The sequence below is a fragment of the Aotus nancymaae genome, unplaced genomic scaffold (genome assembly GCF_030222135.1).
Source record: "Aotus nancymaae isolate 86718 unplaced genomic scaffold, 86718_ANA_hifiasm-v0.15.2.pri h1tg000030l, whole genome shotgun sequence".
Classification (NCBI taxonomy): Eukaryota; Metazoa; Chordata; class Mammalia; order Primates; family Aotidae; genus Aotus; species Aotus nancymaae.
In genome coordinates, this window is record NW_026988443.1 from 27,443,512 (window position 1) to 27,458,339 (window position 14,828).

The following is a 14,828-nucleotide window of genomic DNA, read 5'->3' on the forward strand; positions in this document are numbered from 1 at the left end:
GAGTTCCAACTCCACATTTCCCCTCAGCACTGCCCTAGTAGAGGTTCTCCATGAGGTCTCTGTCTCTGCAGCAGACTTCTGTCTGGACATCCAGGCATCACCATACATCTTTTGAAATTAGGCAGAGGCTCCCAAGCTACAACTTTTGCCCTCTGTGCACCTGACGGCATAATATCACATGGAAATCACCAAAGGTTTTGGCTTGCGCCCTCTGGAGCAGTGGCCTAAGGCATATCTGGGGTTATTTTAGCCACAACTGAAGCTGGAGGAGCTGGAACACAGGGCACCATGTCCCAAGGCTGCACACAGTAGTGGGTCCCTGGGCCCAATCCACGAAATCAATTTTTCCTCCTAGGCCTCTAGGCCTATAATGGGAGGGCCTATCATGAAGGTCTCTGAAATGCCTTGGAGGCATTTTCACCATTGTCTTGGCTATTAACATTCAACTTCTCTTTACTTATGCAAATTTATACAGCCAGCTTGAATTCCTCCCCAGATAATGCGTTTTACTTTTCTACCACATGGCTGGGCTGCAAATTTTCTGAACTTTTATACTCTGCTTTCTTTTTAATTTCTGATAATCTCTTTGTGCATGCATATGAGTGTATGCTGTTAGAAGCAGCCAGGCTATATCTTGAACTCTTTGCTGCTTAGAAATTTCTTCTGCCAGGTACCCTAACTCATTTCTCTCAAAATCAAAGTTCAACAGATCCCTAGAGCAGGGGCACAATTCTGCCAGTCTCTTTGCTAAAGCATAGCGAGAGTAACCTTTACTCCAGTTCCCAGTAAGTTCTGTGACAGGAAAATATACCTTGGGGACCCCATGTCACTAAGCTAAAAGGAAAAGTCAAGCTGGGAACTGCTTATGGCAAACCTGCCTTTCATTCTATTCAGAGTCATCCTTATGCACACTGATATAAATGCACACTGATTGCCTCCTTTGGAAAGGTTAATCAGAAACTCAAAAGAATGCCATCATTTGTCTCTCACCTACCTGTGATCTGGAAGTCTCCTCCCTGCTTGAGTTGTCCTGCCTTTCCAGACAGAACTAATGCTTACCTTACATATGTTGATTGATGTCTTCTGTCTCCCTAAAATGTATAAAACCAAGCTGTGCCCCAACCACCTTGGGCACATGTCATCAGGACCTCCTAAGGCTGTGTCATGGGTGTGTGTCCTCAATGTTGGCAAAATAGACTTTCTAAATTCACTGAGAACTATCTCAGATATTAGGGTTTCACAGTTTCTCATCTCCATCTGAGAACTCCTCAGCCTGGACTTCACTGTCCAGCATTTTGGTCACAACCATTCAACAAGTCTCTAGGAAGTTCTAAACTTTCCCCCATATTCCTGTCTTCTGGGCCCTCCAAACTGTTCCAACCTCTGCCTATTATCTAGTTCCAAAGTTGCTTACACATTTTCAGGTATCTTTATATTAATGCCACACTTGTATGGTACCAATTTTCTGTATTAGTGCATACTCACACTGCTATGAAGAAATACCTGAGACTGGGTAATTTATAAAGAAAAGAGGTTTAATTGTGCTCACGGTTTTGCAGATTGTATATGTTTCTGCCTCTGGGGAGGCCTCAGGAAACTTACAACATGGTAGAAGGTGAAGGGAAAGCAGGCACATCTTCACATGGCCAGTGGGGGTGGGAGGAGGTACTAAACACTTTTAAACAAGCAGATCTTGGGAGAACTCTCTCACACGAATAGCAAGGGGGAAGTCTGCCCCCATGATTTAATTGCCTCTCACCAGGCCCCTTCTTCAACACTGGGGATGACAATTCAACATGAGTTTTGGATGGGGACACAGAACCAAACCATATCACTCCTAGAGACAGAAAATAGATTAGTTACTTTTAGAGCTGGGGTGAGGGCATATGTGGGAGGTGGAGAGCAATGGCTAGTGGGTACAGAGGTTCATTTTGGAGTGATGAATATATTCTAAAATTGATAATGCTGATGGTTACACAACTCTGAAGAAACTAAAAACCATTGAATTGTACGATTTAAGTGGGTGAGTTGTGTAGTATGTAGATCGTATCTCAGCAATACTGTTTTTTTGTGTGAAGAAAAAAGATATAAAGGAGTTAGACTCTGGGAAGATCAACTCAAATAGCTGTGTGGCATTTAAAGGATTTTTAGGTTTTTAAAGAGAAGAAAAAGCATATAAGATTACCAGTTTGTATCTATCTGTTCATGGTGGAAAACAGTAAACTTTTCTCATGTTCATCTAGTCACAAACATTGTGACATTATTTCAGACATAAACTTTCTAAAAGGCAGAGATAACTTCATTTTTTTAAAGTTAAGGAGTGCACATTTACAGGAATCACTTAGTTTGGGAACTAGAACTAGATGGGGTGACCTCATCATTGTTGTTTCGTCTAAGAGTACAAAGTGCTTATTTTTACTGACTCTGGCATTTCATAATGGAAGCAGGGCAAAGTTTCAGTTGGGCTTCCACACTGGGAGCAAGAAGAAATTTCTAGAAAAACATGAGATGTTTCTGTAAATAGCAGAATTAGCATATGTGCTAAACTAGTGGTTTTTACACTTTTTTGTTCATGTGCTCCCTAAAATAATTTAGAATTCTTGACTGTGAAAATTCAAACATATACAAAAGTAGAAGCAGTAGTATAATTAGTACCAATATATGCATCACTCAGATTTAATGACTCTCAAGATACTGCCATATTTGTCCCTTCCTTCTTTTTCTTGTTTTCTTTGCCAAAAAATTGTAAAGCAAATCCTGGACATCATGTTAGTTCTCCCCATACACCTCAGTACACATCTCTAAACACATAATTTCTTAACCACAGTGCTACATCACGTTAAATAATCAGATATTTTTGGTTGCTTCCAAAATGTCTTCTTATAGTTGGTTTATTTGGATCAGGAGCCAAACAAAATCTAATCATTACTCTTCAGTTTTACGTCTTAAGCTTAAATCTCTCTGAATTTAGAGAAAGCTCTTGTTTTTTTCTTTTCTTTTCATAACATTGACTTGTTGCAGAAATAGTTGTCTTATAAAATGTCCTACATTCTGGATGTGTTTGTTTGCTTCCTTGTAGTGTCATTTTACTTGTTCACTTAACTAGAGCATGCATTTTTCAACAGAGATGATATTGGATATTTACCAGAAATTTACCTTCTTCTTTGTTGTTGAAATAGCATCTTGCTCTTTGCCCAGGCTGGAATGCAATGACATGATCACAATCACAGCTAACTGCAGCCTTGACCTCCTGGTCTCAAGTAATCTTCCCACCTCAGCCTTCTGAGTAGCTGGGACCACAGGCACATACCACCATGCGCACCTAATTTGTGTATTTATTGCAGAGCTGGGGTCTTACTATGTTGTCCAGACTGGTCTCAAACTCCTGGGTTCAAGTGACCCTTTTGGCCTCCCAAAGTGCCAGGATAATTTTATTTTTTCATCTTGTATTTCTACTTTATGTTTGACCCCAGTTTTACGTTAATGTTATCCTTATCTTTGAAAGTATTTTATTGATCATACTTCTCTGCCACAAAAATACAGACTGATGTGGCATGTTGCTAGTTGCTCCCCAATGCCCTTCTCTTCTTCTTTTCTAGTATTAAAACTGCAGATGTAATGGATCAGGATCACTTTTCAGTGAATTTCTCAATTTCACGGTTTCCAGACCATACAGGTAGGATACATTTGAACACTAAACTCATGTAAAGGACTGCCTGTGCGTACAAACTGTCACGGAGAATTTTCTTTTTCCTTCCCAGGGGACAGAATAAGAAAGATTTCTTTTTAATCCATCTTGTTACTCAGACTTAACATTTGGAAGGTCTTGGCTTTGTGGAGAGGTCTAAATTTTAAATCCCTGCCTTATATGGGTCTAAGTCCTCCTCTGCTCGTGTTAAACTCGAAACCCATGACTACTGAGATAGTACCAGCATAAGCATACTCTTATTTTCCAAATTTTCAGGCCCCTGTTTGTTTTTGCATCTTTGGGGATTCATGTACTCTCTTGCAAGCTTGGCTCTGAATGTGAAAAAATGTTTGTTAGATATCTGTCTTGTGATGTTGCTTTGGAAATCTCTATGCTTCCTTTACATTCCTCCATCCTGACGTTTCCTTCTTCCGTCCTCCCCTGCTTAAAATATTTGTTACATAGCAGGTAAAATTATCTGCCATTATCAAACCGTTTACTACTTTGCCCTAACTGTAACTTGGCTCTTCCCCTAAAGTCACTGTTTGAAACAGCTTTTTTCCCACATAACCCAGACTCTTAACTTATTGTTTGTTTCATATAGATACTCCCCGAGACTCACACGATAACCAGCTTCCTTTGAAATATGTGCTGAATTACTTTATATCATTTCTGTGCACACTCCCTTATTTATTTAGGGCCTGATATGTGGGCAATTTCAACATCTCCGTGGATGGCCTCACCCACACTCTGACGTCAAGTCCCCTTGCTTATTCCAAACCTGAGGAGTTATACATTCTACCCTACAATGGCCACCCACTCCCAAAGCCAAACCTGTGTTCCTTGTCATCATCTGAACTAGACTATCTTAGGAATCTTAAGTCCTGTCATATAACTTACTAACCGCAAGCTGCTCACCCTCCACCTGATTCACAATATGACACCTGGACATCGTTCAGCCCTCTAATCTCTTCAAACATTTCCCAAGTCCATTACCTCCCTTGCATTGTTACACTTCTTTTGTTTCCCCGTGGTGCTATACTCTGCCCACCTTCCTGCCAGCGACCTCCACTTCTTAGCTTCCTTATCATTCTATAGCATCTACTGTGCACAGCCTCTCCCTGGGATTAATCTGATCCTGAACCTTCTCCATTTCTATACTTAAAGTAAAAATAAAGGTAAATGGGTGCCACTGGTACCTGGTCTCTGGCCTCACTAGGGCCTCAGCATTGTCTTGGTAATCCTTTACAAACACTGGACCAGTGCTTCCTTGAGTTGAAGATGGCAGGACTATAGAATGAGAGGAGCCTGGGTGCTTCAGTTACTGCTTGGAGAAGAGCCATTTATTGACTATATTGGTCTTCATTTGAGCAAGAAAAAACTTCAGTTGTGTTTGAGCTATCAGGCATTTGGTATCTGTTTGTTGTAACAATTACCATTACTTTAATGAATACAGTGAGATACCATTTAAAATGTTAATTTTCATCAATAATAAGAGAAAATGTTATTTTAAGCTAGCAATATAAAATTTAATTTCTTTCTTTTTTTTTTAGACAGGGTGTCACCCTGTCACCCAGGCTGATCTCAAATTCCTGGCCTCAAGTTATCCTCCCGCCTCAGTCTCCTGAAATGCTAGGATTACAGGCGGGACCACACCTGGCATAAATAAATTAACAGTATATTTGTTTTGTTTTGTATTGAGACAGGGTCTCACTCCATTGCAAAGGCTGGAATGCAGTGATGTGATCATGGATCACTGCAGCCTGGACCTCACAGGCTCAAGAGATCCTCCCACCTTGGCCTCATGAGTAACTGGGACTACAGGTGCGCATTAATACTCATAGTTAATTTTTTTTTTTTTTTTTTGTGGAGACAGGGTCTCACCATGTTGCCCAGGCTGGTCTTGAACTTCTGAGCTCAATTGACCCACCTGCTTCAGCCTTCCAAAGTGCTGGGATTATAGGTGTGAGCTACCACCAGTTCCAAGCATATGTTTGTGATATTAAAATTTTGTATGGGGGTTGGTGGTGATTGGAAAGACAGTGTCTATAGGGCTCGCTGGAGTGATGGTCGGGGGATGATAACGGGGAAAAAAAAAGCTTGAGAAACACTGGTCTCAATCCTGAGGTACCTACGGAGCTTTTTGGCGTTCGTGAATGGTTGTCTCTGTTCCCAGTCACTTACACGTTGGTCCAGCACATTTGCTTCAGACTTCATTTGTCCTGCCCATTTTACCTGAGGCCCTAAATGATCATGTTTTGCCTCTTTTTTTTTTTTTTTTTAAGACAGAATTTCGCTCTTGTTGCCCAGGTTGGAGTGCAATGGCGCAATCTCGGCTCACTGCAACCTCTGCCTCTCAAGTTCGAGCAATTCTCCTGCCTCAGCCTCCAGAGTAACTGGCAGGCGTGTGCAACCGCAGCCAGCTAATTTTGTATTTTCAGTAGAGATGGGGTTTTTCCATGTTGGTCAGGAGGGTCTAGAACTCCTGACCTCAGGTGATCTGCCTGCCTCTGCCTCCCAAAGTGCTATTACAGGCTTGAGTCACCGCACCCAGCCACGTCTTGCTTCTTTAAACCCTTTCCTCTTCTGGCCACAGCTGCCTGAATTAGGGTGGACATGAGCCATGACTAGTTAAGGCACAGTGAGTGACTGGTCCCAGGAAGGCTGGCTGCACCTCACTTCCTCTCCCCAGTCTCTTCTTGGTCCACCTCGTGTGATGCAGCTCTGTAGTTTTATAACAGCTACTCTACCACTCTCCTCTTGAGATGGCTACCAATGGAGTGGGTATCAAAAAGCCCTGGTTATATCTCCCCAGTCAGGACATTTGAGCTGGTGGCATAGCCGTTTGAATGAGGTTGGATGAAAGGGAAATCCATTTGAGTCATCAGCTCTTTATCCTTATCCCTGGGATAAGGATTTTGATAAGGAATATCAAAATACTCTCCTGACAGATTGTAATAGGTATGTAGGTATGTAATAGGTATCGTGCTACTGCACTCCAACCTGAAGGACAGAGTGAGACTCCGTTTCAAGAAAGAAAAAAAAAAAAAAAAAAGAATGAGGTACCTTTTGGTGTTAGCTCTTGCTCTGCCCTAAATCAGTGTGGATTTTAATGGCTAACTGCTGCTGATGGAAACATGTTGAGAGGAAAAAGTCCCCTGTTCTTTTATGATGCATCATAAACCAAGCTCTTTATCCTTACCCCTGGAAAATCCATTTGAGTCATCAGCTATTTATCCTTATCCCTGGTTGATATAGAGGGGCTTTTCAACAGCTGCACTATTGACATTTTGGACCAAATAATTATTTGTTACAGGAAACAAATATAGGATGTTTATTTACCAGCATCCCAGGCCCCTACACAGTAGATGCCAGTAACACTGAATCCCCCACTCTCCAGTTGTGACAATCAAAAATGTCTACAGATAAATAGAAACAATTATCCATTAAAAATAAAATATAGTTGGGTACAAGTTCTCACGCCTATAATCCCAGCCCTTTGAGAGGCTGAGGTGGGTGGATCGCTTGAGGTCAGGAGTTTGAGACCAGCCTGGCCAATATAGTGAAACACAAAATTTAGCCAGGTGTAGTGGTGTGCACCTGTAGTCTCAGCAACTCAGGAGGCTGAGGCAGGGGAAAATTGCATGAATCCAAGAGGTGGAAGTTGCAGTGAGCCAAGATGACATCACTGCACTCCAGCCTGGGCTACAGAGTGAGACTCCAACTCAAATAATAAAATAAAAGTCTCCAGACATTCTGAAGTGTTCCCCGTGGGACAAAATTGCCTCCAATTGAAAACCACTGATGTAGAGAACCTAGAAGATCAGGAAGAATAAAGCTTATCATTTCAGTATGATCAGACTGTATAGCATTTTTTTCTTCCTTGAGACAGAGTCTCACTCTGTCACCCAGGCTGGAATGCAGTGGCGCTATCTTGGCTCACTGCAACCTCCGCCTCCTGGGTTCAAGCAATTCTCCTGCCTCAGCCTTGGCCTCATGAGTAGCTGGGACTACAGGTGCGCATTAATACTCATAGTTAATTTTTTTAACTATTACAGGTGATTACAGGTGTGCACCACCATGCCTAATTTTTGTATTTTTAGTAGAGACATGGTTTGTCCATGTTGGCCAGGCTGCTCTCAAACTCCTGACCTCAAGTGATCTGCCCACCTTGGCCTCCCAAAGTGCTGGGATTACAGGAATGAGCCATCACACCCGGCCTATACAGCATGATTTTATATTATACACCCTTATGCTATATAAAAATGCCATGATATTATATATTCTTTAAACTTTTTGGCTTAGGGGGATGGGGTTCAATTAGGGATTAGATGACACACATATAAAAATGAATTTAGACCAGAGTTGTCCAATCAAACTTTTGCAATGGTGGAAATTATATCTGTGCTGTCCAATACAGTAGCCGCTAGCCGCATGTGGCTATTGGGTCCTTGAAATGTGGCTAGTGTGACTGAGGGGCTAAAAATTTATCAAATTTTAATTAACTTAAATCTAAACAGCTACTAGTGGCTAGTGGCTATTCTATCAGAGAGCACAGATATTTTCTTCAAGGGTGTGGCTCTCAGATTCTGGACTTCATTGGGTATCTCAGACTTGGAATGTAAGAAATTTAAAACTGTTTTAAAGTGGATCTTGAATAAGACCCTGAGACTTTCGTGTGGCTAGTCTCTTTTCTTGTCTCAAAATAGGATGATCTTTTTGGAGAAGGACAAGCAGGCATCACATAGGGATGGCTCATAAAGAGGTTGCTAAGTTTAAAACAATTCAGACAGAGGTCCGACTTTCAGAAGGGAAGTCAGAGATGGTTGAGTCTATCACTGTTCACTCACTGGCCCTTTTCACTCTGTTCACACCATCATCTGCTGTTCTGGTCTTATTTTCAATGCTGGGAAATTTTACCCTGACCTTGTTTAGGAAGTAAACATTTGCCTTGTAGAGGCAAGCATTTGTCTGGGAGATCCTATCCTCTTTAGGTGTTTTTAAAGATTTGGACATCAGAATAAATGAGCTCCTTTAAAGCCACATACAAATTAACTTCAACAGACCTAGCTGGGAAAAGTAGCTACTCAAGTATCTCAGGCAGTGGGGAAGCTCAGTTACTACTTGGCAGAGTGGAGTGGGGGAGTTCTGACCTGACATGGAGGAAGCTTTATGAAGCTCACCAAAAGGTGGGAACAAAAAGAAAGAGAAAACGACACAATCTGTCAGACTTGGGACAAAGTGAGATATTTAAAAGTCAGGACTCAGAGGGCCATGGAATTCCAGACATATAGGGAGCTTCTTTCTATTCTTTCCAACCTGAGGACAGCACCAGTGGCAAGAGCAAGTAGCATACATACCCTGTGTTTGTGTAAGAGTCACCTTTCTTGGAGCAAGAAGGTGAGCAGTGCTGCTGCCCGGTGCAAGGTGTGCTAGTGCCATGCTAGCCATAGAAGAGTCACCAGAACTCCAGCCCCCACACTGGGGGATTCTGATTCTAGCAGATGTGAGGTAGTGCCTGGCAATCTGCATTTTTTAACAGGTGAGATTCTACTGTAAAACTAGATCTGAGGGCTCCTGCCAAGACTGAGAGAAACAACTTTTCTTATTAGGAGAAGGGTTCAGGAGGAGCTAAACAGCACCAGTCATACTAGAACTGAGGTCCTCTGGCCGAGGGATCAGAGTAAAAGAACTCTCTGCCCAGACCCTACGGTGATGCATATGGCATTATCACAACTTATACCTAATACAAGAAAGAAGGGGCTTAGCTGCTGGTTGTCTACTTTCCACCAATTCTTAACAGGGTACAGACTTAGGTCATCATCTGATACCAAACATTATTGTAGCAATTTTCTATATACATGGAAAGATAGATATAGATAGATAATAGATAAGATATAGATAGATAATAGATATAGATATTGATAGATAATAGAAAAGCTATTAAAAAAACAAATAAAGATGATTACATCTGTTCTTAGGTTAGGATCCCCTAAGAATGAACATTTGCTGCTAGTAATTAAGAAGCATAAAAAGGGACATTCCAAACAGAATCTTATTTTGGAATTTTAGTATTAACAGATGGCAGCTTCACCAGCCAAAGTCTTTTATGTGATAGGAAAATGCGGAGGGGAAATGACATTCAAATGCAGCCCAGGCACCCCATGAACTTAAGAGCTTACTCTGTTGTGCAGAGATTTTGTTTCATATTTATGATAACTGATAGCTATGATGTTCAAGCTCAGAAGCAGGCATCCAACCTTGTTCCCACTTCCTTTTTTGCATCCACTGGGAAATCCAAGGGCTCAGAATTTGTGTCTCTGTGGAAAACACTGGTGAGCTTTTTGGTGAAAGATTCCCCATTGGGCAAGATGTGGACAGGGAGGTTTTTGATCAATTCCACTGATACCGTGTCATCCTTAATAGGCCTCCAGGCCACAAAGTCTCTGAAGTCCACCCAGACAGGAAGATTAAGAAGAAGAGAAGAAGAGCAATACCCTGTTTCACTGATGGGACGTGCTGCTCACATAAGGTTCCCGAGTCTGTTTTCTAGACACAAGCATGGACACAAAAATCCTTCTGCTTGAACATGTGTGGACACAACTCACACTCAATGTGATACCTACAGACAGGTAGTTAAGGCTCAGAGATGTAGGCAAGGCTCAGAAGCATTAGAGAAAGTGACTGAGGCTGACACCAGGTGGGGACAAAGCCTCCTCAACCCTCTTAACGGATTTGCTCAGGGACAGTCCAGGTGGACAGAAGATCCAGCAACAGGTTTTTCTGTTCTTGTTCAGATCCAACATGGCGGTAGCCCAGCATATCCATGGTATCGCCACAGACTTTCTGAAGTCGAGAAACCTTTCCATAAGGCAAAGACCAGCGCCAAGCCTGAGAGACATTGAGGGCATTCCTGGCATTTGTGTGGAAGGCATGCTCACCCATGCCCTTGCCTCGAGTGATATTATGCACCCAGGTCTGGAGGTGGGGCAAGAATTCCAACTCCACGAATTCATACATTCGGGAAGTCTGGGCCACAGGGGCTCGGACCAGGTCCTCATAACGCATGAGCAGGTAGCGTTCCTGCAGGGCCTTAGGCAAGGACTGGATGGTCTTGTAGATCTCCAGCTGGCTTTGGCAGATGACCTGCATCACATAGTAGGGTTGATCCTCCTTCTTGAGTGTGTGCCCATGCTGCCCCATCACAATGCGACTGTCAATCATGAGATCCCCCTCTGTGCGTTCTCGGGAACGGAACACGGCCCGGGGGTCCCGGACCAGGTGCACGATGTGCAGGTTGAGGGAAGGGTCTTTCAGCAGTGGGTAGAGGGACTGCAGGTTGAAGAAGCGTACCTCCTTGAGCACCACGTGGCTGTAGGAGCGGCAGGCCTTCTCCACCACCTCGAAGGGCTGTTGACTGCACAGGAGCCTGCAGTGAGCCTGGGGGATGATTTCATCTCGTGGGAAGATGTTGCAGGCAGGTGTGGAACACAGGGCCCTGCTGTTTTCCCACTGGAAGAGGCTGGACTGTCTCCGGGGACCAGGTTCCATGTAGGCATCAAAGACGCTCATGTCGCACAAGAAGATGGCCCGTATCAGATCCCGCACTGCCATGTGCAGAGTTCTGGCGGTACTCTGTCTGAAGGTCATCCACACGTGCCAGGCAGGCTCCATAAGGTAGAAGACATCTGGGTGTTGCCCAAAAAGCTGCCCCACAAAAGAAGAACCGGAGCGCCAGGAAGACAGAACCAGCACGTGCATGCGCTTGGGCTGCGCCTTCACAGACAGCGAGCTGATGTTGTGGCTGTACATGTAGAACAATAGAGCAAAGATGGCCATTTGGGAAACCAGAAACAGCAGGAGCCTCATTTTTTTAGGCAGTAGCATTGTGTTGAAGTGGAAGACCTTTAAGGAACAAGCAGAAAGGGCTGAGTTAGGCTGCTGTTTTAGTGTCTGCTTTCTATTCCCCTTCTGGCCAAAGCCACCTGCTCTCTGACCCCTACCAAGGAGCAACATGGAAAGCCAGAGGATTCCTGCAAACACTGGCACCAATCCCTCTCTAAATCAATTCCTGTCCCTTACACTTAGTTTGTTGATACTTTCTACTTCAAGGTCTTTTATTCCTCCTGGTCTTTCTAAACCAAGCCACTGTGCCGAATGGTTTACCAAAAATATCTGAACTCAGCCATATTTAATCAACATAAGGGTGTGGCTCCATCATGGTGCCCTGATGACAAGGATGTCTTCAGATGGGCCACTTAGGGGAAGCTTCACCTCAGTCTGACTCAAGTCTTGGTTGAATGTCTTGTGATTTCTGCAGAAACACAGGGAGATAGCTACCTAATGGGGAACTGCCTTGAGACCACTGCTTACCCGCCCTCCATCATAAGGGAGGCTGCAGCCGAGACTGTGTCTCACCTCCCTCCCTCACTGCAGTTAAACATAGGACTTTCCACTCCAGTCCCACAAGGGATAGGGCTGCAGGCTGTACAACTGCTTGGCTTTAGCTGGAGTTGTCTCCTCAAAGGTAGAACTAAGTGCCCATGGTGCCTGCCATCTATTTCTGCTAGCTGGTGTTTTGTTACCACTGTACAGTGAAAAGTCTACTTCCAGCACCTGACCTCACCTGTCCATTTCTCAACTTGCCCCAGATAGCAAAGCTCTTTGATTTGGTGTCATCTCCTGGAACTAAGGCTATGGGGAGTTGATCCATTGTTGACCTTGTATCTGTGTAGGTGATAAACTCTCTAATCTATTTGAGCAGAATTAGAGTTATTTGAGCTATTAGAGTCTCCTTACCGGTTGACTCTAAGAAAGTGCTGCAAACCACCCTAAGCACTACATATGTCAGAGCTGTGTCACTCTCATTGGTGATACTTGTGGCCCATGACTCCCACACTGCTGCTTGAGGCATGCTTGACTACGTGGGACAAACTACTCAGGACCGCTCAGTACAGTTGGGCAAGTGTGTATCACACAACCCTAGGGAATGCCATCCCATCAAGAATTTAGATATTTATTTTTAAGATGTTTTTTGTAGGTGACAGTGAAGTATCTTAGTCCAACAAAGTAAGTATATTAAGGCTAGATGCAGCGGCTCATGCCTGTAATCCCAACACTTTGGGAGACCGACGCGGGTGGATCACTTGAGGTGAAAAGTTTGAGATCAGCCTGGCCAACAGGGCAAAACCCCCATCTCTACTAAAAAGACAAAAATTTTAGCTGGGTGTGTTGGTGCTCACCTATAGTCCCAGCTACTTGGGAGGCTGAGGCAGGAGAATTGTTTGAACCCAGGAGGCAGAGGTTGCAGTGAGCCGAGATCGCACCACTGCATCCCAGCCTGGGTGAAAGAGTGAGACTCCACCTCCAAAAAAACCCAAAAACCAACCAAACAAAAAAGTATATTAAGATGGTTTTCCAGTTGATAAACTGTAAATATCTAGAGAAAGAAGTCTCACTTTGTGATTCATAGTAAGTCTAATACTGACTGATGGCAACGTTTTGCAGTCAGGGCTTGCTTCATGTCAAAGGATCACAGTTCCCAGTGCCATGCTAGAATGGTATTCCAAGGGAGATTTTAACCCTTCTTCCCACGTGACTCTCTCATTCTGGGTGACCTCCTGACATAAATAACTATTGAGAGAGAATAGCTATTGCACATAGTAAAACATTCATAGTAGTAGTAAGGTGTTCATTTGTATATCACTATGTACACAAGAAATTCTCCCTTCTGGCTTTAATAAAAAATAGAAGCTAGAATTCCAGATAGTAACTGGGGCTAGATTTGGGGATCTGCTATTTTTGTAGTGGCAGGTCTTATACCAATTTTTTTAAAAAAGTTTTTATCTTTTTTTATTATTTTTTTTGCAGAGATGAGGTGTTGAAATGTTGCTCATGGCCAGGTGCAGTGGCTCATGCCTGTAATCCCAGCACTTTGGGAGGCTGAGGTGGGTAGATCATATGAGGTCAGGAGTTCAAGACCAGCCTGGCCAACATGGTAAAACCCCATCTCTACTAAAAATACAAAAATTAGCTGGGCATGGTGGTGGGCGCCTGTAATCCCAGCTACTTGGGAGGCTGAGGGAGGACAATCGCTTGAACGCGGGAGGTGGAGGTTGCAGTGAGCAGAGATTGTGCCATTGCACTCCAGTCTGGGCAACAAGAGCAAAACTCTGTCTCAAAAAAGAAAAAAAAAAAGTTACTCCGGCTGATCTTGAACTCTTGGCCTTGAACAATCCTCCTGCCTCAGCCTCCCAAAGTGCTAGGATTACAGGCATGAGCCACCGTGCTCAGCCTAAAAAGGTTTTAATAGGTAATAGTTACATGATTCAAATTGTTTTGAAAAGCCTAAAAAGGTTTTAATAGGTAATAGTTACATGATTCAAATTGTTTTGAAAAGACTCAGAATTTAAAACAAGCATTTTCTCAGATTCTACATGCAGGAAGGAAAGGAGTACCTGGCAGCCTGCAGCCCAGCCTGACACACCCCAGGCTTTTAACATATGTCACTGGGGAGGGGAAATCTTATGACAATCACTTGTGCCTGTGAGGGAGGCCTGCAGTCAGAAGTTAGGAAACTTCTAGAGCCATTTGTAAACATGGGTAGTGACATATCTTAAAACGGGTCATACTATTTTTCCAGAGGAAAGAAAGCCTAACAATTTTACTAGCTGATAAATCAGTCCCCTCTTCTTTACATACTGACAGCTGCTAATGCTAGCTGGTATTTTGTCATCAGTGTACAGTGAAAAGTCTACTTCCAGCACCTGATTGCATCTGCCCATTTCTCAACTTGCTCCAGATAGCAACTGAGATCTTTTTTTTTTTTTTTTGAGACAGAGTTTTGCTCTGTTGCTCAGGCTGGAGTACAGTGGTGCAATCTTGGCTCACTGAAACCTTCGCCTGCTGAGTTCAAACAATTCTCCTGCCTCAACTTCCTTAGTAGCTGGAACTACAGGCTCCTGCCACCACACTTGGCTAATTTTTGTATTTTTAATAGAGACGGGGTTTCACCATGTTGGCCAGGCTGGTCTCAAACTCCTGACCTCAAGTGATTCGCCTGCCTCAGCCTCCCAAAGTGGTGGGATTACAGGTGCGAGCCACTGCACCTGGCCTGAGTTCATTTTTTAATCTGTCTTTT

The 14,828-nt window shown here is 43.4% G+C and overlaps 1 protein-coding gene across 1 annotated transcript; it reads right to left on the reverse strand.

Moving 5' to 3' along the window:
• Positions 1-10,344: 10,344 nt before the first annotated feature.
• CHST4 (carbohydrate sulfotransferase 4) lies at positions 10,345-11,590 on the reverse strand. The gene has a single exon (XM_012437529.2). It carries the CDS (start codon positions 11,573-11,575, stop codon positions 10,415-10,417), a length of 1,161 nt encoding a protein of 386 aa, XP_012292952.1. The 5' UTR covers positions 11,576-11,590; the 3' UTR covers positions 10,345-10,414.
• Between the last annotated feature and the right edge of the window lie 3,238 nt (positions 11,591-14,828).